Source organism: Sesamum indicum, linkage group LG7 (assembly GCF_000512975.1).
Source record: "Sesamum indicum cultivar Zhongzhi No. 13 linkage group LG7, S_indicum_v1.0, whole genome shotgun sequence".
NCBI lineage: Eukaryota > Viridiplantae > Streptophyta > Magnoliopsida > Lamiales > Pedaliaceae > Sesamum > Sesamum indicum.
In genome coordinates this window covers 1,131,399-1,155,470 of record NC_026151.1, presented here as the reverse complement: position 1 = coordinate 1,155,470, position 24,072 = coordinate 1,131,399, and the positions used below count along the sequence as shown (strand labels likewise).

General features: G+C 35.2%; 2 protein-coding genes across 7 annotated transcripts in view; one reads left to right on the top strand and one right to left on the bottom strand.

Moving 5' to 3' along the window:
- LOC105165914 (histone-lysine N-methyltransferase ATXR7) lies at positions 2,353-14,587 on the top strand. 5 transcript variants are annotated; one of them, XR_002287496.1, is made up of 18 exons: positions 2,354-3,041; positions 3,136-3,252; positions 4,638-4,961; positions 5,037-5,381; positions 5,463-5,771; positions 5,919-6,512; positions 6,604-6,976; positions 7,091-7,231; positions 7,361-7,779; positions 7,853-7,975; positions 8,274-8,354; positions 8,792-8,845; positions 8,942-9,093; positions 10,429-10,471; positions 10,557-10,613; positions 11,171-11,543; positions 12,182-12,242; positions 14,146-14,587. XR_002287496.1 is itself a non-coding variant. In XM_011085071.2 (16 exons), exons 1-14 carry the CDS (start codon positions 2,640-2,642, stop codon positions 10,448-10,450), a joined length of 3,456 nt encoding a protein of 1,151 aa, XP_011083373.1. In that variant the 5' UTR covers positions 2,353-2,639; the 3' UTR covers positions 10,451-10,471; positions 10,557-10,571; positions 11,222-14,587. The 5 variants fall into 5 exon arrangements, 1 of the variants encoding a protein (XP_011083373.1); XR_002287494.1 differs by having other exon boundaries at positions 12,182-14,587; XR_002287495.1 differs by having other exon boundaries at positions 11,171-12,242.
- Positions 18,032-24,072, bottom strand: part of LOC105165913 (histone deacetylase 19) — a 12,262-nt gene continuing 6,221 nt past the window's right edge. The window contains exons 4-8 of one of the 2 annotated variants that reach the window (XM_011085069.2): positions 23,011-23,241; positions 20,953-21,023; positions 20,806-20,863; positions 18,282-18,371; positions 18,032-18,214 (exon numbers count right to left, since the gene is read on the bottom strand). In XM_011085069.2, coding sequence (XP_011083371.1) covers positions 18,306-18,371; positions 20,806-20,863; positions 20,953-21,023; positions 23,011-23,241 — 426 coding nt within the window. In that variant the 3' untranslated portion in view covers positions 18,032-18,214; positions 18,282-18,305. Of the gene's footprint in view, positions 18,372-20,805; positions 20,864-20,952; positions 21,024-23,010; positions 23,242-24,072 lie in introns of both variants that reach the window. The other variant, XM_011085068.2, reaches the window with a different exon arrangement.

Sequence of the window (24,072 nt, the reverse complement as noted above, 5' to 3'; positions counted from 1 at the left end):
AAAGAGGGAGAATGAGAGCTAAGGATAATAAGTTGTGAGAGAAATATTGTCTTTTGAATCATATACAAATAACATATACACAAACCTATACACTATATACAGATATAAGAAATATCTCATGTACTTATTGTATGTATACATGTATACACAACATGTCAAGTCAAAAATAAGTACAATGTGTATCCCGATAGTGCACTACCTACTAGTACCATTAGTATTCAAGCAATAACCCCCTCATCCTTACAACCTCACATATATCACACACACACACACACACAAACACACATATATATATATATATTCAAGCTAGGGCTACATATATATCTTATCTTGGGCTTAATTCAAAAATAAATTAAACTCATAGGTTTGGGCCTCCGTAGAATTAATCCAATGAATTTTTAAAAGCCCAAATGGAATTTATTTGATCTTATCAAATAAATAATATCCCATAACTCAATTAATTAATCCATCAAATAATTGAGTCTAACCCAATTTATTTAATATTTGATAACTCTGCAATTGTCATGATTTTATAGCAATTTAATCTTTCTTTCTAAGCCAAAACATTCCTAGTCATGTGATTTTATTGCATATTCAGCCAAAAGGAAAGATATGAGACAAAGATGGCAAAAATAAAGCTAAAATCAGAATTGAAGGCATCAAAAAGAACAAAGGAGATTACAAGGTAATTTCTGCAGCATTGACTAAACGTGCCCACGCTCAGTGTATGTGGATGCTTCAAGGTGAAATAGGGGTCCTACTGATCATAGCTCGCTTTCCCAAGGGGTTGGCCACGTGTGCGTCCTCGTCATTTTTTGCCCAAGTAGTTCATCACCACTTGACAAGCGTCCTTCTGGCAAACAGGGTGGCATTGGGCCCTCTGACCCTTTGGGTTGCCAATCTCCTTGGGCTTCGCCCTTCTTGAGCGATAATTGAGGGAAGCTTCTTTGGGCCTTCTCTAGACCTCCTGCTTCATTAGGTTTCCTTGGGTTGTATTGGGCTCATGTATGTGGGTCGCAGATTGGGCTAGCTACTTATGGTCGTACTAGCAAGAAAGATCTAATGGTATTAGAATAAATAGTGTATAATAGAGGGTGATACCCATAAAATGGGCTGACTCAAATAGGATCAAGCTATCCAAAAAGAATAAAAATATCACAAAAGTCCAAAGAAATGCAAAGCCTAAAGTGCTCTCAGGAGGCCTAGTTTGGGTAAGGGCCTAAAATGCTCTCAGGAATCCCATTACAGATAGAGCCCCCAGGGAATCCGACAAGAGGTGCACCTAAGAATTAAATTGGCCAAAAGAAATCCACCAACACAAATCTGAGAGTTTCCCGACCCAAGAAGCCTCACAAGCCAAAGAAGTTTAAGGACTTGAAATCCCCCAACCAAAGTCAAAGCCCATTCCACGGAGCATCCACAAGTGGCCTAAGTGGTATACACATAGAATCTCTGGAGGCACATCTTATAGAATCAAATAAAGACCAGCAGCCCCTTTGGGGACACGTGGCGCCTTAATCCACAAGTAACCTTTAAACCCTAAAACCTTGAACTCCGACGGGGAGAAAACTCTGCTCAACCACTTCCCAAAAAATTCAGCAAGGCATCCTTATCTTTATAAAATATCTTCATCTGGAGCGGACTCCAATTGCCCTTTAGGATCGAGAGTCTCCAACCACCAAGATATAACCCTCCACCGAATTCGGCGGATCATCCAACCGCGGGGACCCTCCCGGAATTGGTGAGAAATTCAATCTTATCTAATCATTTTGAGATCATGCTCCACCAAATTCGTGATCTTCTCCAACTGATTGATGGTTGTCTATAAAGTAGAAAGTATCCTAGCGGGAGGATGATATGTTTTCGAACTTAAGCCTACATACTATAACTTTCACCTTTATACTACTACTTTATCTAAAAGAAATATTGTATTTCGTATTTAAAGTTTTACTTCGATATCAATCTTTCTTTTTTCGGTAATGGTACATTTAATTGAGTAAAGAAAAAGTACAGAATGTGCAAATATCAATATTTCTTTTGTACACGAAAAACGAGTAATAATACTCTCTTGATCATCCATTTACCCCTCTTTTATTTCCAACACTTGTTTACTACTTCCACTCGTAGTGGACTTGAGCAACACTTTTTTTTGCTGCTCGCATCATCAAAGAGTATAATGGTCAATTAAATAAAAAACTTAAGAGGTAAGAATAAATGGTAAGGGCATATTAGCGATATTTATGAAAGATAGGGGGATTTAGGTTATATTTTAACATTTTGGAGTCTTTTGCAGATTTTTATAAAATCCGGGTAGTGTACGCAATTAACCAAATATTTGAGATTATGCATCGTCTACTCTCACATCATGTAAAATCACCATTCACGACAGCGTATTAAGATAAAACAACTGATTGTATTGATCTTTTCAACAGGATGATTATCGCACCAACAATAAGCACGCTCTTATTATAGAGGGGTGCTGTTATTGTCATCGTTCATATGTATTTTTTATGTATTACTACGCTGAGGAATAAACCCCACAAATTTCACCTAGGGCTGCTGGGGCTGTATGACCCAAATCAAAGTCACTAACGTATTCAACTTGCTCTAACAGGTGATAATTGTCGAATCGGCCCCCGATGAACAACGAGTTGAATATGAACGACGTTGAATATTCACAAATTTGCGATGCCGGTGGGTCGTCGAACCTTGGATATGGTTCACCGGCCTATGTTACCGGATGGATGTACGTCAATCAAAATAGTCAAATGTGTGGTCCTTACATTCAGCACCAGCTGTACGAGGGTTTATACACTGGTTTTTTGCCGGAGGAGCTCCCTGTTTACCCCGTCCTGAACGGGAATCTCCTCAATCCTGTGCCCCTCAACTACTTTAAGCAATTTCCTGACCATGTTGCCACCGGCTTTGTTTACTTAAATGTGCCTGCCCCTCGCGTAAAAGAGTCTAGAAATGATTGCCATAGTTCCAATGACCAGAAACTAATCCCTGAGAAGAGCGATATAGATATAGAGTTCCCACTGGTATGGAGGATTGCTTAGACAATGATTTTATGACTTTAAAAGTTTCCTATGACATTCAACTTGTTGTAATGTTGTTATATCGTTCAAATTACAGTCAGGAGATGAATCTTGCTGGCTGTTTGAGGATGAGGAGGGAAGAAAGCATGGACCACACTCCCTGACTGAGCTTTACTCATGGTGTCACTATGGACATATCCGTGCTTCACTATTGGTGATTAACTGTAGTATTTTCAAGTTGGGATAAAATGTATTTTATGCAAGTAATTATGAATGATTTTGTCATCTCATTCAGTCTGTTAGAAAAAATTAGCTCCCCTATGCATATAGTTTCCTGAAGATTTGCTGTTCCCTACATTTATAGTAATTGTTTCTTTGCTTTTTTGGAGTTATCTTTCCGGTCGAACCCTGGAAATTTTTGTTGGTTGTCTTTTTGCTGCTTAAAAGATTCTAAAGAGTTACTTCACTATTGATATATGTTCCATTTTGATAGGAAGACCGGTGGATGATCCGACTGTGTCATCTTCGGGATCATCTTAAATAGAAAAATATCAGAAGGTGTCGAATGGACGGAGGTTGCGTGGAGGCATTAAGTCTTCTGTTTTGGACATGGCGTTTTTTTTGTTTGTGTAGAATTCACCTATCCTTTTATCACCTTTTGTTCCTTTGTCAAGTTCAATGGTCAAATGAATGATTCATTTAATCATCCATTCTCAAATAGTGCAGCATCTGCAGCCTGATATGTTTTATTAGTAATTTTTGACACTTACGTAAAACAGAAGGACAAAAGTTAAGATGGTTTCGCTTTTGCTGCATCTGTGAGTTGTTAAGTACTTGAGTTATCTCCTTCAAGCTGTATATGTGGCTTTCTATGCACAGCTTTAAGTTGATGAGACCGGTTCTTGAATGAGAAACTCAAGAGATCTGTGGATCCCTCTTGACCTTTTTGTATATGTTCTGTCTATGAGGGCTGTGTCAAAGTGTTAAGCAATCATGCATTGTCATGGGATTCTGAGACTTGATTTTCCACTACAGTTTTAGGAAATAAATACAATACTCGCCAGATATTATTAAATGTAACTTTTGACATCTTTAGTCTCAAAGGTTTAGTCGACAATTGTATATCACTTCATGCTTATATTTTCCCCGTATTCTCCTGCAGTTGTGAGAGTTTTAGCTAGTGCTTTAAGAATTGTCCTTTGGGGCACACACAGGCTTAGCAGTAGTTATGCCTTGCGGCAATACAAGGGCGCTTGCGCCCTTGGCTTTGTAGGGCCATGCCATTACTTCCCCAAAGCTCCTTACTGATTGGGCATATGTGTGATTGAAAAGGTTTCTTGAAGGCCCAGAATTTGTTATTCAATACCTTATTTTTTTTAAAAAAAAAATCAGATTTTCTAGGGGCATATGCTCTTCCCTGAGACATATGAAACACCTTAGCCATCGATACCGCCTTTTAAAACACTGGTTTAAACTCCAACCTTAGTTGACTTCAAGTTTTTGCTTATGTAAAGCTTCATCTTCTGATCCTGCTCTATTGTGTTACTGTCTTTTTTCCCCTTAAGCCATTCCTTATTGATCATGTCATGGTACGTGCAGATATATCATGCTGATAATAAGTACAAACCCTTGGATTTGGAGTCACTGTTAAACACTTGGAGAGCAGCTAGACATGGAGCTGTATTTGGGCATGACATGAATGACCAACTCACTGGCTCAGCATTTAACTTGATATCTGAGATTTCTGAAGAAGTTTGTTTGCAGCTTCACTTTGGGATCATGAAAACAGCACGTAAAGTTGTACTTGATGAGATAGTTAGCTGCATGATTTCTGATTCTCTTGCCACCAAGAAAAGTAACAAGAATCATAACATTGAACCACTTATTCACTCTGCCAAATCCTGTTGTTCTTATCGCAGAATGGTATGTACTCACATATTAGAAAAACTAATCATGTTACTTATCACCTGTAAATATTTCTATTGTTTTATGTGTCAGTCTGAAGAATGTCAAGTGAGGAATGAACATGTTGTTGTTGGGGATGAAGTAGAAGTATGTAATACTGTTGAGGAAAGATGTAGTAGTGAAACAATGAGATCTCCTCCCAGCATGAAATCAGTTGGAGGCTTTGATAACTTTTGTGCTGCATATATCGCTGTTAGCAGGACGCTCTTTGATTCTTGTTTGCAAGTCATGTGGAATGCAATCTTTTATGATCCTGTAACTGAGTATACATCCACGTGGAGAAACATGAAACGGTGGCCTCCCCATTGTTATGTTGGTGAGCAATGCATTTCATCCAAACAGTTCTCTGTGCAGAGAACAAAGCTACCAGCATACCATGTATGTAATGATATTTTCGTATTTTTGGTTTAAGTTTTTGGTGTATGTATGGTTCTGAATTAAAATTCAATGGCTTGACAGCTAATAGAAGAACAAGACTCCTCCAGCGCTGAGGTGGATTGCCCTCCTGGTTTTGAACCAGTGAGAACTGCAATAGATGTACAATTGCAGTCGCCATCAGTTTCTTCACCTTTTGAGAGACAAAAGTCTTCCAAAGGAAATGTTTTGAGCTCTGATACTATTTATGGTGACATGGAGGTCATCTTGGAATATATACTGGATAACCTTCATTCATCTTCAAAGTTGTCGTTGGTAGATTACTTTAAGAGATTTGTGGATGAGGAAGTGAAGAAGGTGGTTGATTTTCCAAAAAGTAGTCATAAGAAAGAGGTAAATGGTTGGAACTTTCTTCAATACAAGCTTTTTTTATGTCCACCTCCAGTTTCCCTAGGAGAAAGAGTTTTCATGTTAAGATGCCTTGTGTTTCTTGTCCGACTATCTTATCATGTGTTTGTATAAAAATATCAATCTTGGCAGGTAACTCTATACTCCTCTCATCTGCCCAACCATACAGGTGGATACAATTCTGAGAAAATCCCAACACTTCTATTCTCAGATGATCGCCAACATCCACCTCAATTAGTAAAAAATCGGTCAGATCAGAGTGTAATTCACTGTCATGAAGTTTCTATGACAACTTTATCGAAGAGTGCATTTCAAAAACTGCCAATGCATTTAGATGATCCAACTGGTATTGAAGTAGATGAACTGTGTCCAGCTCTATCCGAGGAAAGTATGGAAGAAGATGTTCTGTTACATTTCTCCAAGCGCCCTTTCCAGAAATTGACTATGCATTTAGATGATGCTAGTACTATTGCAGTTATTGATGAATTGCGCCCACCTCAATCTGAGGAAATTATTGAACGTTGTGCTTTATCACAAATTGGACAAGTGCAATCATTTAAACTAGATGGGCATGCTTGGAAAACCACTTTCCAGGTTGCATTGATGATAAGCCGGTTGAGGATATATGACTATGTCATGAAAAAATTCGAATCTTTATGTGATGATGCTATTGAGAAAGCTATAACAGCGACATGCTCTTTTAGGAGATATGAATCACCCAATAAGGTAGTATTTATAGTTACCAGATGATTTACTTTCATTAGTGGGATAGGAAAGATAGATTCTTTCTCTTCATGTCTTTACTTTGCTTTATCAGGTTACTGTGCGTTGCATGAATAAAGAAAAACCTGATGATGGAGAGAGATATTCTGAAGTATCTTTATTGAAAGAAGAATACACATATTCTCGGAGGAGAAAGCTGGGTGGTAAAAAATCAGATTCATTTTTTGTCTCCCTGACTATGGGAGAGACTGATCATCTGAACCGAGCATCCAAAAGGTCAAGGAGATCTTATACCCTTAAAACTATTCCTCAGGCTGCTCAAGTTCAAAATATGATTCCTCATTTAGAGCAGGGTCCAGAAAATGGCAGTAACAAGCCATGTGCTAATGTTAGTATCCTTGGGGAAAAGGGATCATCCATGCACAATTGTAGTTGGAGATCAGAGAAAGTTGCTCGTGCTTTTCAAGGTATCCTGTTTTTTCTTTTTCTTTTTCTTTCTTTTTTGTATTAATTCTGCAGTCCAACAGCTAAATACTAAAACTTCTGATTATAAGAATACTTAAAATATGATTTCTTCGAAGATGATTCAAGCAGCAATACACGGAATACATCCTTTTTCATCAAAGACCAGCACAATCTTGAGAGGATTACTTGTGCCAAAAATCTGGAATTGAATTCTTTGGATTTTGAAGCTACTGGCAGCACCACCAAAATGCCAAAAGGTTGGTATCATATCTTATTTCTCTTTATGTCATATTTGTCCTGATTGCTAATCCGAAACTTATTTGTTGAGCAATTTTCCAGTACTGTGATATTATATACTAATCTTGCTGTTGTCTAATCTTTTATAGCAACTAAGGTCTCAAAACTTAAAAGGAAGCAACTGATTGATGATACGCAAAATTTGCGACCAGGGAAAGTCCAGAAACTAGCAAATGGCGTTGCAAAACAATCACTATGTAAACAAGTTGATGTACATAAGATCAAGAGAAATAAGTCGAGGATAGCAAGACCTTGTCCCCAGTCAAATGGTTGTGCTAGGTCGTCTATGAATGGCTGGGAATGGCGTGAATGGGCTTTGACTGCTAGTCCTACAGAAAGGGCTCGTATCCGGGGTAGTCGCCCGCATTCTCAATATATTAATTCTGAGTGTATTGGTTCTCATTCATCGAGTTTTAAGGGACTTTCTGCGAGAACAAACAGGGTTAAGTTGCGTAACCTTCTTGCTGCCGCAGAGGGTGCCGATCTTCTTAAAGCAACACAGTTGAAGGTAATTGAATGATGATCCTCATGTCATTGTCTGCTTGTTGCAATAAATAAATTAACAATTTTTCTTTGACCAGGCAAGGAAAAAACGTTTGCGTTTCCAGCGAAGCAAGATACATGACTGGGGTCTTGTTGCGCTGGAACCAATCGAGGCAGAGGACTTTGTTATTGAATATGTTGGAGAACTTATTCGCCCTCGTGTGAGCAGCCTCTTTCTTTTTTATTGCTTACTGATATGAGCTGTCCAAGTGGCTTGAGTAGTCCATTGTTTTGTCTCCTTTTAGATTTGTATGTATTAGCTTTTGCTGGCATGGGCATACCATCTTCAGTGACTATATTGTGATGGAGTAACCGAGCTTTTGGAACCTGGCGTAGATACCCAAGTGGCATTAAAATATTACTGTTTGGAATGTTAAATTAAGTGTTAGTATCTTGTATTGATCTCATCACTCGGGTCAGTACTTTTATCCTATTAATGCAGCACTTTCACTTGTACAGATATCTGATATACGTGAGCGCCAATATGAGAAGATGGGAATTGGGAGTAGTTATCTTTTCAGATTGGATGATGGTTACGTGGTAAGTAAAACAAAACATGTATTCACTCAGCCTAACAGAAGACTTCTGTAGACAATAAATTGAATCTATTTTTATTTGGTTACCATGCATTATTCTACTGAATAACCTTCTATTTGCTTGCAGCTCAATTTCTTCATTATTATATCGTTACTGAGCTTTTCATCGACTTATATTGAACCACTTCTCCCCCTTCACCTTTGTTATTCATCAATCCCTTCTGTTGTTTGTTTTGGACTTTCTACTTCTGTTACTCAATAGTCAATTGGTCCCTGCCAATATTTACAGTGTTTACTTTCTATCTTTGCTGGTCTAATACTCATCCTGAGCTCGACTTGTGAGATGTCTAACGGGAATTTGATGATATGATGGTTTTCTTATGCTATATAATAAGATCATTGTTGACAGAAAGTAACACTATTTAATTGATTTATCTGCAGGTTGATGCTACAAAGCGCGGAGGGATTGCTAGATTTATAAATCATTCTTGTGAGGTAACCGTGGCAAAAGGGTTATGGCTATGTTGCATTGGTGGTTTGGTACCTTAGTCATTCTAAGATGAGATTACAATTTTGTTGATTTAAATTCAGCCTAACTGCTACACGAAGGTCATTAGCGTTGAGGGGCAGAAAAAGATTTTCATATATGCTAAGCGGCACATATCTGCTGGTGAAGAACTCACTTACAATTACAAATTCCCATTGGAGGAGAAAAAGATACCTTGCCACTGCGGTTCTAGAAGGTAACACAACTTATAGTTGTTACGTTGTTACTGTGCTTTAACCTTGTCACAGCCTTTCCCTTACTTGAGAATAACTCACTGATTTCAGCCCTGGAAATTTTGGTTGAAGAACATACACATAATTGAATGGCCTTTGATATTTACTTTGGTTGTGTTATGTGCTTTATTATTTATAAGCATGTTTCATGAAAAATGTTTCAGTCTATGGCTCTAACAGTATTGTAATGCGACTTGTTTGAGTGACAGACAAGTTGTGAATGAAATTTTCAATGAATATAATCTCAATTGTTCTTTTGGTTACTCTTTTTAGAATGTTCATTGTGATGGTGGTTGTGACCTTATCCTGCATTTTGTTCCATATGTGTTTTAGTTGGCGATGTTCTTGTAACTTCTTAAACTATTTTCTTTTTTGCTATTACTTTTCTGAATTTTGTTCACACATTATTTAAGTTTGATTTTTACTATCTTTTAAACCTTGTCTGTTATTTCCCCTGTTAAATTGTAGCTTGACTATATACCTCAAGTGATTTGGTGATAAGTAGTTTTATTATTGTGAGTTGTTTCCAACCCAACTGTAATTATTGGGACACCTATTTTGGTACTTATAAAGAAGTTGGTGAAAAGTAATTGTCTGCAGAATAGGATGAGTTAAGACCTACTGGGAAAGAAATGAAATGCTGACATTACCATGAATGCACAAGCTTGAGGATGGCTTTGTGTCATGTCTGATTGAGCAGCCTAACAAGTTGCAAGAAAGTTTCAGATTGCTCTGTCTATTTAAGGCATTATTTTCCTTGTCAGGAATACAATTTCTATATCACTGTTTAGCAGATAGTTAATTTTCTCTACATATAAGTGTTATTTAGGTAGAACTTCATCTGGTTGTCAGTAGTAGTCTGTTCTCATTGATCTCGGGGTTGAATACATTAAAGTAACATCATCCTGTTAACTACCTCTTCCTATGTTGTTGTCAGTACAAACTAGATATGTTTCTTACTAAGTTTATTCCTATATTAACTAGGGTGCTATATTGATGAGACTTGCTTTATTGATGAGACTTGATTACCTGCACAAAATTTTAGGGTAGTGAAAGTCATCATAATAATAACATGTTTAGATTTCAGAAAATAATGCAATTTCAATTTTTCTCTTTAATAGAGTCATTGGTGCATTCTGAGGGTAACATGATGCATACTTCCTCTACACTAAATGTTGCTGTGTCCAGAAGTCAATGTGATCAGCTGCTCTATATGCTCTTTGTGTATTATAATAGTTGTATTCTCATTCTTTTTGGCTTCCGTTCATCAACTGCCTGCTGATTGCCTTATCTTTTAGGTGCCGCGGGTCACTGAACTGAAGGTTGAGGAGTTTATAACAGGTTTATCTAGTATTCCTTTTCAATTAGAATACATTTGATACTTTTATGTTTAAGTTGATCATCGTTTTTTACCTGGTTTTGATAGGCCTCCATGAACTGGGTAATATATCTAGAGTTGACATTTTGTCATGTTCTTTCCAAGGTAATCCTTTCTCCATTTCTATTTTCACTCGGCTAGCCTTCATGCACTTTTAACGTGAATTCTTCAGACAAGGCAATGAACCAAAAATGGGTTTAGCATTTAGCTTTTGGTCTGCTCCCCTTTGATAGTTTTATGATGCCAATACCAGTGATGCCTTGTCACAGCAGTAACTATTATGTAAACATTGACATTTTTGTTGTTGATAAACTGTCTGCAAGATGTACTAGGATTCCTTGTCTTTCCAGCCATGATCAGATTAATCAGAAATTATATGATGGAAATTGTGAAGCTTGATTGTGTCCTTAATTGAATTTGTGTGGTTGCTTTGTGGGGTTTCAAACAAGAAAACTATTTATCTTCCAGAGCACAAATGCTGTGTTGTGGTTTACCTACTTCACTTTATTCAGTTAAACTATGTTTCGCTAGCAAAAGATGTATTTATCTCATGTGTCTCGGGGTTCCTAAGTTGGCAAATTTGTTGTCAGTAGCATTTCCTAGTAAATTAATGGTATCTTGCATGGACTCCAGTTGTTGATCCCCTGTGTATGCTCTTTCAGGTTATTAACTGCGGCAGCATGCTGCGACTTGACTCCATGGCATTATTGCAGGATGTCCTTTTCATGCCAATCGTTAATGATGATGACATTTACCCAACGAATGTGCATATTCTTGTAGATATCTCTCAGTTGCAGATGAGTTTCTCCTCTTAAGAACTGAAAGTTAGTTGTTTTTCTTCATTAATTTAGGGATAGTTTGGAAATCAATGCCATGTACAAACATACCGACAATTTTCAAATATTTCATAATATACAAAAGATTTGTTATTTGGTAGGTATAAAAGAACATCCTCTCACACAGGGTGGTTGCACACAGTCATGCTCTCACAGAAGATTGCAAAATTGTATGGTTCGCTGAAACAATTTACAATGGGTAATATGAATTTTTAAGAATGAATCAATCCTATTTGCTATATTTGCTTCCTGTGTTGAGATTGCGATGATTGTTCATATGTGTCTTACTTGGGAACTTGAAGTTGATCTTGGCCTATTCCAGTATCCCGGGTTATCTACTAGTTGGGCCTGTCACTCTGGTGTGAAAATTACGGTTTCCTGCCTTCCAATTATCATACAAGCGTGATCTTAAGTCTTAACGGTATGATTATTTTGTAAGAGACTCCTTATTGTCCTATGGATTGTGTTCAATAATTTGCATGAGTTCAACAACCTGTGCATCTCAAATTTTTGCATCCAGGATTTGGGTTTGGGTGCTCAAAAGTGACTGAGATGATAAATGCCCAATTTGTTACAATAGATCACTTGCTCGGTGACATGATTGGCACAATTACATAGCTTTTAAGTGCAATTTCCATTGCAAATGCTGATAGTAGCGGTTCGCAATTTGTACATGCAATTTCCATTCCAAATGCTGATAGTAGGGTTTCGCAATTTGTACGTGGCGTATTGGTTGCTGAATTAACTTAAAGTGTGATGACCAAGTTTTCTTCAACAATACATGGATGGTGCAAGTCCCAATTATTTCCTTTTCTTTTTCAATTTTATATTGCGCAGGGAGAAGCAAGTAGTCTGTAGACATGCGAAATGCTTAGTGGATTGTATGTCGAGGCTTCTGGTATGTGTCTCCTACTTCTTTATCTACTACTTAGCGAGTGCCCAATGATTTTTAGTGGCAGACCCTAATGAATATCAGAAGCATCTGGAAATTTTTTGTTGCTTTCAATATTAATGTTACAAATAGTCACTTCCTTTAAGGAAAAGGGGAAAGGATCTTGTCAGAGCACGTCATGAGAGTTGAAAAGCGCAGAACTGATTAGGTGGTTAATTAGGGGGCTACTCTGTTAAGGCGATCATGCGAGAGTACGTCATGAGAGTTGAAAAGCGCAGAACTGGTTAGGTGGTTAATTAGGGGGCAGCTCCGTTAAGACGATCTTGTGAGAGTACATGAGAGTTGAAAAGCGCAGAACTGATCAGGTGGCTAATTAGGGGCTGCTCTGTTAAGACAAATCTTGTCAGAGTAGTCAGGGTACACCATAAGACTTGAAAAGTGCAGTTTTGATTAGGTGGTTAATTAGGGGGCTAGTCGGTTAAGACGGGACTGGCCAAGTGTTAAAGGGTACTCTTCTGTCGCAACTGGTTACGAGTGCTCTTGCTTGCCTTGAGACTTAGAGATCATGTGCTGTGGTTGTACTGTGGCACATTCTAATGCGCTCTGGGATGCCATATCATTTTCATTACTTATTACCCGACAAAATAGGAACAGAAGTGTTAGTTAAGTTTTATATAGCTATGAGGTTTCACACATACGCATATGCAACATCCAAGGATACAAATCACATGTTTCATACGAGATAATGCGCATTCAAAAAGAGTTACTTTTTGTTTCGGAAGGCTAATACTTCCTTTTGATTTCTCATTTAAACATGAGGAATAATTATTTCCTTGAAATTCTTTACAGATTATAATAAAAAAAGCTCCCTCCCTTACCCCAAAATTGAAATATCATAATACTATATTCTGTCCAGTTTATTCCTTTTCATTTCTCATTTAACCATTGGGAATAATTATTTCCTTGGAATTCATTACAGATTATAATAAAAATAGCTCCCTCCGTTACCCCAAAATTGAAATATCATAATACTATATTAAGTCCCGGTCTGCCTTTGTGCATTTATATTGGATATTGTATGTTAATATAAGTTTATCTGTAGAGGTACATATTCATATACTTAGATCTATTATATGAATGCATGTGTAACTATAGGTGTAGCGTGTATGAGTTGACCTTTCTTGATCGGAAAAATATGTGAAAGCACATTTTTAACATATAGTTTATAGATTTCATAATATTTTTTATTATTTGCAGATATCGGTGGATATTAAAATGTTGTTATAAGTTATTCTGCATGTGAGCATTTGTAAATGCATATTGTAATGTGTTGTAGTAAAGTCAAATTTCTAAATATAATTTTTTGGAACAGAAAAGTCAAGTTTACATTTTACATTATTGGTACTGGGCATACGTAGTTATGTTGATTGTGTACAGTCGTTGTAGTTGGTACTTAGTACTACGAAGAAGGATATCATACTCACCACAAATTAATTTCTTTTTATACTAGTCCAACTATGTAAATTAGTGAACATAACAGAATGGAAACATCGCTTAATCTTTTGACTTGTCTTCATACTGTGGCAAAACAATTGATCCTGAAAGGATATAATATACATTATTAGTATTAGGCATTTGTACTTGATTTTGTGCGTCGGTTTTAGTTGGTACTTGGTGCTACAGATAAGGATATAATTTAGCACATACTAAATCTTTTATCATAGTCCAACTAAGTAATTAGCGAACCGATGTAAGGATCGCTTAATTTTCTGACTTGTCTCCATTTACTCTAGCAAAACAATTGCATCTGAAAGAGATCTGCCATGTTACAAACATTGTGATAATGCTTAAGTTCAAGAATGATGCTGCAACGTGGATGATGTTGATAATGATTAATTACCATAAACAGGGGCATCACTGAATGTTCACTACAAAAGTTGCATGTTACGATAACCAGATGAAACTCAATTCTCCGTAGTAAAATTCAATCAAATAGATACTTTTGCATGAGTTTTTTGGACCGACCTTAGCTCAAATGGAAGAGTAAAGGATCGGGCAAAACCAGGAATCAGCACCTGAGTCCAGATCCTTAGGTTGTCGGTTCGAACCCGGCAGGTCGGAACTTTGTTTGTTAGTAGTTGTGACTTGGCGTTTGTATTCTGTTGTTCCACTGCCATTATCCTTGGATGAATGTAACTTGCTGTTTTCTGATGCTTGTCTACTGGCCAAGAGAAAGCGGTAATCATCTAGATCTGATGTCGGGAGGATATCGACTTCGAGCACAATTTGAGGTTTTTGTGAATGTATCTTGAGGTCCAGGGTTTTCTTCTTTTTTGTTATTTTTATTTTTCTGATATGGGACCATTCGTGGGTCTTAATTCAGATCTGAATGTGGTATATTACATATGCTATTCCTTCCGCCCACCCCTGCATACAAGAAAGCAAATGAAACTCAATTGTGTCTGTTCATAAGTCCGCTAGTTTTTTTTATTTTTTTTATATATTTTTATTTTGAATTTTTTATATATTGAATTTTATATTTAATATTTGTGCAATTTTATAATCAAAATTGATCATATATTATAATTATTAATCAATATTATACATTTTATTTTGAAAAATAATAAATTATAGAACTTTTATTTATACACTTAATCTTTATACAAAAATAAATTTAATCAACAATTTAGTAAGTTAGAATATTTTTTGTAATTAAAATCATTATTTAGTATGACATATATATATTTTATGTTATATCTTTTATATATTTGTATTATGTTATACATTTTTAAATTGACAAGTAATTCACTTATGATTTTTTACCTATTTTTGAGTTTTATATTTATATCAGGATATATCTTGTGCATTATACAATTTATTTTATTATTTATAAATTTATATCAAATTTAGTAATTCATGTGAATTAATCTAAAAATAATGATAATGATAATAATAGTGATGGTTGAATAATTTTAATTATTTTAATTATTATTTTATTATATATATAATGGACCAAAAAATTTAATCAACAATTACGATATCTTAAAATTTGACCATCCGATTCACACCAAATTTATATATTTATAAGATTGTGTCCATTAAATCATATCTGACAAGTTGATTTAAAATCACATGGCTTGATTTTACGACACACGGACTTGAATGATTATTCTTAGGACAAGATGACCCCTGTGTTTTACCCTCTTGTTATGAAAATAGGCTAAAAGCCCTCCTGTATTTTGTAAAACTCAACTCAATCGCCCCTTCTCCGTTAAATTCAACTCACGGTGTTAATTTTTTAAAAAATGACCGTTATACCCTTACTTAATACATATTATTTCTTATTTTAATAATTGTTGGATCTTCTTTGATCAAATATTGATCGTTAGATCTAATCAATTAATTTCAATCGTTAAATTTTAAAAAATAATTTAAAATTAACAAATATATTATTATTGTTATATATATAAACTCCGACGCCGCCACCTTCTCTCTTAAATTCCGGCGCCGTCACGACAAGTCATTGGGCGCCACACATATCATTCGACTCCTCTTCATGAGGCGAATATTTCCCCTCAAACAATTTCAAATTTTCAATTTGAAATTTTGTCAACCATAGAAGCTGGGCTACCACCACGACAACCGAAGCTTTTCTCCGTCGATTCGCTATCACCGGAGTGACCCAGATCGCAAACCACCACCAATCGCTTCGTCTCCTTGCGAATCGAATGAGCCCCCTTCCACCGATTTTCGTCAACTCTATGCATGCATTTCAATTTTTCGATCGCGGAGCACCGCGAATGCTTCGCCATCTTATTTCTTCTTTTTTTTTTTAATTTTTTAATTAATTTTAATTATATTAATTAAAATATATTTTAGTTAATTAAGAATATTTTAAATAATTACAGTAATTAAATATTTTAACTAATTAAGAATAATTGATAATTGTATTGTTGTAATTAAATATATATTTTAATTAATTAAAATAATTTTGGATTTAACAATTAACAAATATAAAATTCTTTGAATTTAAATTTAAATTTAATATGACAAATTTAATACTTTTTTTTTTAGGGTGACAATGGCAAAAGGAAGACATAAAATAAGACAAAAAATTCTTTGTATGTTATATAGACCCATAGAGGGGTATTTTAGTCAAAATTGTTATTAAATATGAACCTGAACTACAGAAAAAATGACTACCAAACGCGCGTCTCCTCCACCTTCCGTTAGTTTCTAACAGAATGGGGGTTTTTCGCTGACTAAAACAAAACAGGAGGGGATTTTTAGCCTATTCTAAAAATAAAAGGGTGTTTTTTGCATACTTTCTAAAACACAGGAGGATTTTATACATTTTTGTCCTTATTCTTATGTTCCGAGTACGATATCTTGACATCCGCATTTCCAATACGTCTAAAACTTTATCAAGTATATTTTTCTATATGTTTGATCATATCTAAAGGTCTGATTTGAATTTTGATGGTCCGATTAACCCATTTGTTCAACAACGTAAGATGATAATTACATCAGTGTAATACTAATATTTATAAATATATAAATTTACTGCATATATTAATCTCAACTATAAAATATTTTTATGTATTTCACTTGCATTATCAGATAATATATACTTTTCTATGACTTTAAACTGTTCAGAATAATTATTTTTTACATACATTTTACTAATTATATTACTACTAAACTGATTAATAGTTTAAATTTATTTATAACAATAAATTAGAATTTCATACTATATTTTGGTATATTTATAATATAGTATACATTATACAATCTATTTTATTATAAATTTATGTAAGAAATTAATATTTTCCATTATTTAATCTAATAATAATAATAATAATAATAATATAGTATGCATTATACAATCTATTTTATTACTTATAAATTTATGTAAAAAATTGGTAATTCCCATAATTTAATATAATAATAATAATAATAAACAAAATAAATAAATAAATAAAAATCAGCTTGAGCTCGAGCTCGAGTTCGAGTTTGAGGTAGACTCATTGCCGCCACTATTCCGAACACATTGAAGTGGGACAACCACAAAAAGTTCAAATATGGTGTGTTATAAGTGGTGAGATCTAACAAACTGTTTTGACTTATTTTTGCAGTGTTGAAGCGGTAGCGTATTAAGACATGCTCCCAATTAATGTTAGATGTCTTTTACTACCGAGACGCAAGACTTGCTCCCAATTGATGTCAGATATGTCCTTGCTACCATGACATGGGGGGCACTATCAGCACATTAAACTTAGAGACATTAGTCCCCCAAAGAGACTGCATATAACTAAGTTGAGCATTATGACTTGGAAACCACAACAACAAATTGCAATCTGCAAGACCAGCACTGTACATCTATAGGTGCTGTAGTTTCTTAATCAGCACAGCACAGCGCAGAGGTTTAAGGAATGTCACAACATGTTTCTTAACTGGATTACTAACATGTCTCTAATTCTGCTTCTCTAAGCAAAATTTATATACATCAAGCTGAGGTGGGAAGTCCTTGATAAGAAAAAGAAGGCTGGGGCGAGATGCGTAGAAAGAGAAACCTAGTAAGCCCTTAAAAACCACTCAACACAAAGCTGTGTGAGCGTAGTAGAGAGAGAAACAAACAGAGAATAAGTCAAACAGTGGCTTAAAGAACTAGATTCTTCCAGCCCCTCCAGTATGAAAACTTTTCAAGTTTTCAATTCTAGGACTTGCTTCTATTTCATATTCACATATATCGCATGGTATTTATGTCCAATATAATTTGTGAAGATGGAGACACGGAAGAAAAGTAGAACGTATACTTAAGTTCCTGATAAGTTTCTTCTCAACCACACACAACTTTGCACACTTGCGCCAGTTGACATCAAGAGGCTTGCTAAGATTTGCATAATTTACAAGTGGTTCTAGGTTACAGAGTTTACCATGCAAATCATGTACCAATCACTGGCATGCTTCCCGCATTACTGAAATTAAAACTTTTACCTGGTAAGCATTTAATTTTCAATGTTTACACCGTATTGACTTACTTACGATATGGAACATTGAGCTGTATCTTTAGGCAAGGGGTTCAGAGCATTTCAGATCCAGTTCCCTATTGTGCTCGTTTTCTCTGATATCATCCTGAAATAACAAGAGAGACAATGATATTAAACAACCACAAAAATCCCTACACATATGAACAAGATTCTCTATTTTCTGTGCATGGGAAACTAAAACCAATTATCAATCTTCACCTGCCCCAAAAAATATCATTCTTTTATATCTTAGAGCAATAAATGAAAAATGGAGTTTTACATATCATCCGAGCAATCAACATTTATAAAATGTGGTTGTATCCAGGTTTGAGTCCATGGATGGATCCAGGGAGGTTCCTTGTTCCCCCTCAAGAATTGGTATACAATTATACAATGTGTTATATCCAGGTTTGAGTCCATGGATGGATCCTGGGGGGGGCTAGGAGGGTCCTTGTTCCCCCTCAAGAATCGGTATGTGTATTCGTGAAGTTGACTTAACAATATATATTTTAGGTAATATTATATGTATTGCTCCCACACAAGTTTAATAATCATTATTTTCAAATTATTAATTTGCTTATATTATTAAATTCAATTATATATGTATTAAAATTTGCTAATCACTAATTTTAAGAAAAGAATTATTAAAAAATAATTAATAGACACTTTTTGAATAAAACTTACATTATAAATATTATTTAAATGACAAATTATTTCAACAATTAGTACTTAGTAACATCAATAGTTTCTTTTGCTTTACTGTAATTTTTATTATACTTATAATATTTATTTGTTTATCAAATTAAAATTTGTTGAAGTTTATACGTGCAAAAATTACTCAAACTTTGTTACCAGTAATAAAAATTTCTCCATGTAAAGCCTTCAGTCCCAATCCACCTCTCCATCCACTTATCTCATATATACAAATACTACGATGTTGAGGATGATATTACTCGTCCTACTTCTAAGATTTAGCACTGTTTTGGCTCTTGTACATTCGATAGTTGGAAGGATAATGCTGGTACATATAATAGGATGGTCAAATAGGCTGAGATCTGTGAGATCTAGACTTAGTAAGACTTGAAGGAGTTAGTGGTGAACCAGGATATAATTCAGGCCAACCGTGTTAACTCAAGGATGCAGTGATAAATGACAGGCGAAATCAGTATTTTCAAGCAGGAAATTGCTTAAACCCATTATTAGACAGCATGAAATAGTTAGTGCAACAGGTAGCTTTCTATGAATAAGCACCCAACAGATTTTCAACTATAGAAAGGCCAACTAGATCATCTTGAAACATTTGGTAAAGAATGTCATTCTTAGATCAACACCATGGTAATCAAGGAAAAAACTGATCACTTCTGAACATGACCTGCACCTTTGATACATTTTAGACTGGAGTATCTCCAAAGTTAGTTTTTAGATTTTCTTAATCCTCTTGGGGTATCATTCCCATTATTAGTATTATTTTTTGTCATTCCTCTTCTGAATTCAAGACTAATCACCTCAGACCATTATCATCTCAAAGCTTCACTTTTATCCAATCCCTCCTTTCTTTTACATTTGCACTTAATTGAAAGCCGCTCATATGCATCAGATGGTATCACCATGACACCATCCCTCTACTGTAAATAAACTCAACAAACAACATTATGCATGACATACGGATCATGTTCCTAATTACATCAGGTGAAATCATTCAGTGTACACCTGATAGCATTCACAAATTACAAGAAAATATAAAAATTTAGATTGAAATTGAGTAAATTAATTATAGTAACGATTAGATGTAACAACTCAATAATTTAATAATAATCTTAAAGCAAATGGGTTATTTAATTAATTGCTAATTTATAAATAGTCAAACTCATAAATTTTTCATTCTTGTTAAACATTACATCTGATAGTATAAATTACTTTTAATAAATGCACTAATCAAATAATATAATTATATTAATTAATAATAATTAAAATAAAAAACTTCCATACCTGCTCGTCAATTTTGTAGGTTTGCGTGTGTGTGATAATAGTGTGTTAAGAATACTTGTGTGCAAAAGTGAGGCGATGGGGGGGTGGCAGTACGTGCTGCTGCCCCGAATTTTCAGTTATTTTTTATTTGATTTAAACTTTTTCTAAAATTCCCATTACGTCCTCTAGTTTCTAACATTCACATGTCGTCTTGCGGCATAGGGACCATTCAGCAAACTGGTTTGAACTATTTGTGGAGTCCTCCATACAAACTCATTAGGAACCAACCGAAGTTTAGGCAAAAACATAAACCAGATAAGAATGTTAAGAGAACAATGCTTGAAGCATAAGCAAGTTATGATTCTCTTAACACCATTCAAGAAAGAATGCACTTCCTCTTGATGGAGAGTTATCAAACGAAGTATGGAAAATATGAACACGGAAAAGTTATATCGGGGGGTGTGGGGATGTCTGTCTGGCATGCTAAAGCAAAGAACGAAATCACTACAAAATCCTTGCAAATTGAAGTCCAACATTTTCTTAAGAAAATTAAAAAGGATGAGCAACAGTACCATGTCTTTTGCTTCGGGTTCAGGAAATTCACTCTTCACTCTGCTCGGCAAAGGCTTGCTGTATGGATTATTTTGGATGCCTTTAGAGACAAGAATTGGCATGATAACAGTCATGAATTTGTTTATTTTTTCAATAAAAAAAGGTACCGTTCATCATCAACATCCATATCAGAATCAGGATCAAATCTTTCATCCTCTCCATCATGATCTTCTTCCATCTGCAGACAGAAGAAGTCAAGAATAGGCTTCAGCTATTGGAACATTTTGAATTTTAACAATCCAGAAAACAGAGGCAGGTGAACTTTACAAACTATAGAATTTTTGACTTTTAACTGAATTTCTCCTATGCTCTTGCTACATTTTACCATCTTTTGCTATTAAGTGCAGGTCAATCCCATTAAAGGTTAATTTGACTCCAATTGATCCATTTTCTTATAAACTAAAATACACAATCTTAAGAGTGCCACCCAAATCCTTTTCAAGATGTCTTCGATCACCCTAAACCCAAAAGGGAAAGAAAAAGGTAAAATATCCAAAAGCGAGACAACCTCTAGTTCCTCTTCAGAACAGGCAGACTATTTATATCTAAAGATTGTGCTGCGGGTGAGATTCCTCCCAAAGTTGGAAATATCCTCAACAGGAGATTTCTTTCATGCTACTGTTGCACATGGATGTTGGAACATTGTAATAGCACTGACCACAAATTGCTAGATTGCCATGTAAAGGAGGTTATATTTTTATTTATCAGCTGAATATACTTTCTGATTCATCATTTAACTTGTCTCTCACTTTTCAAAAATATTAATAATAGTAATTCAGAGAATGCAACAATATATGTAGAAAATAATCAAAAGTTGATATTCTAATTCCAAGTCATTAAAGAACTTTGTATTATTAATCAGTCAATTATTTGAAATTACATCTTACAGGTGCAGGTAGAATAACTGACATGGTGCTTGTGCCCTTTCCACAGTCATATGTTAATGGAGAGCATAAAAATGATAAGAGCAGTGTTTTAAACAGGAAACTGAGATTTGCATTTATTTGACGCAGGTATCATGCTAACTGAGTGAGTCAAATCTCTAATCTTGACGGGGAGTGATTAAAAAAACTGCAAAACAGTGAGAAAGCAGGGAATGCATTTGTGTTGTCATTGAATCCAGCAGCAGCCATGATTCACAAAAATATCTTTGCTAACTTGTCAAAAGACATATAAAGGTATTAATAGACAGAACCTTGACTTAAGCATGTTACAACCATCGAAGCCCAAGATCAAAAGAAGACTAAGAAGCAGCACTGTTATAGAAGAATACAATAGAAGCAAAGCAAAATCACTAAAAGTTCCAGAATAACTCGTGCTCACTTATCCACATAAAATATTCCATATACAGAACCATATGCAATGAGTTCTTTCCTTGGCATCACACATTTCAAAATTTTAAGAATCCAATATCCCCAAGGAAAGATTTAAACAACTAATCCCAGTAAACAAGTAAAGCCTCTTTTTACAATCTTCAGATAATAACAAAAGCTGCTTCAGCAATAAGGGGGGGAAAGCATAAACGAAAATAGTTTTTTATTTTGCTCCAGAAAACAGGAAAAAAGAATTATAATTTCCAATAAGTCATTACTTCATATGATCATGCGACTTATTATTTCATAACCAAATCTTTCATTTTTTGGCCCCAGAAGAAAAATGTTTTGATGGTCCAGAAATGGATTTATCATGAAACTCATACAAAATGATTCTCAAAGTATAGATAAAGTCTTCAAGTCCTGTAAATTTCCTGTAAATAGTGCCATCATCCTGGACAATGAAATCTAAATCTAACATGATGGCCAATAATTTAAAGAACAATGCTGAGCTTTGTAATTGATTTTTTATGAACTCTGACGAGAAAAATCATTTTTCAGTTCGGGATAGGGATAGGTGCAGTAAAGACAGATAGTCACATACGACTCTTAGCAAGTGACATTCAGATTATCCTCATGAAATGATGCATATGGTATTGGATATCTCAAGGTAAGGAAACTCTATCCTCTACCTGGCCCAGCAAAGCCCTAGTCATATATAGCGTAAGTAGTATTGTTTCCATGCACTTAGTTGATTTTGGCCAATTCAGGTCCAAGATAGATTTTTCCCTCAAAAACGGTCCAAGGCAAGACATAAATGTGACCTAAGTACGTTTGTAATGTAAAACAAACCTCTGGTAGTTCAGTATCTGGTGGTCGCTCCTGGAACTGGACACTGGGTGCGTGTTGAAGCTTTGAAAGATTATCAAGAAGCTTGGACCTGATTTCTTCCAACAAATGACGAGAATTCTTATTTTCCATGTTACTGGGAGCAACATGCAGAGTATAATCCGGGCCGAAGTACTCATAATATTCATGTTGTGGCATCTTGTCATCAAGTTCAATCCCAAGTGCTACGCCTGTCTGTTACATCAGATGCACAGTTAATCACCAGTAAGACTACAACCACTATAGCTTAAGGGGGGAAGGGGGCAGCTCTCTAAACATATACGTATGAAGTTATATCCACATCTTTTCATTTAGCATGAAAATAAGACAGGATTTCTTTATCTGTGTATGCCTTTTTTTTTTTTTTTTTCATTTTCAGATGTAGGGTGGGTGGGTGGTTGGTGGGCCATTCCACACTACATCAGTGGCTACAAGTCACTTCATCAGCACGTCTTTAAACTGTCAAAAAATGCTGACAAATGGCAACTTCCAACTAGACTAACACGCTTAAAGCCATGTATTGAACTGTCTTTGCAAAGGAATGTAACAAAATCGCTTTCCTACCAGAAGTATCTCAGATCACAAACCCCAAATTATACCGATCAAAACATGCACTGGTTCACTCATCACAGGACTGGCAATACCATGGAATGTAATAAATAGAACTGTCTGTCTCTGGTGAAAGTAGAAAAGCCAATTTGCATTGACTTAAATATATCCGAAATATGCATTAAATAAAGTCTTATCCAACAAATAAAAAATGAATAAATTTCAATCCATGCCTCTATAGTATGGATTGTCCAACAGTAGTGGATTAACTGGGAGCCAGATTTGGACAGGCCCTTTAGCTCATATCTGAGCATTTATCGAGAAACATCCAGGACAAACTTTGACACATTGTTTTATACAGTTCTCTAAAAAAGGTATAAAGAAATATATGATAAATAAATGTTATTCTATATGGTGAATCTGGGATAGTATTGTTAAATCAAAGAATAACATGTCTCTTAAGTTGCTTCAACAGAT

Excerpts from the sequence above, each read along its gene's own strand:
- LOC105165914 (XM_011085071.2), top strand. The coding sequence starts at position 2,640 with ATGAACAACGAGTTGAATATGAACGACGTTGAATATTCACAAATTTGC. Across the intron at positions 5,772-5,918 it reads AAAGTAGTCATAAGAAAGAG|GTAACTCTATACTCCTCTCA; the intron begins GTAAATGGTTGG and ends CAATCTTGGCAG. Across the intron at positions 6,977-7,090 it reads AGTTGCTCGTGCTTTTCAAG|ATGATTCAAGCAGCAATACA; the intron begins GTATCCTGTTTT and ends ATTTCTTCGAAG.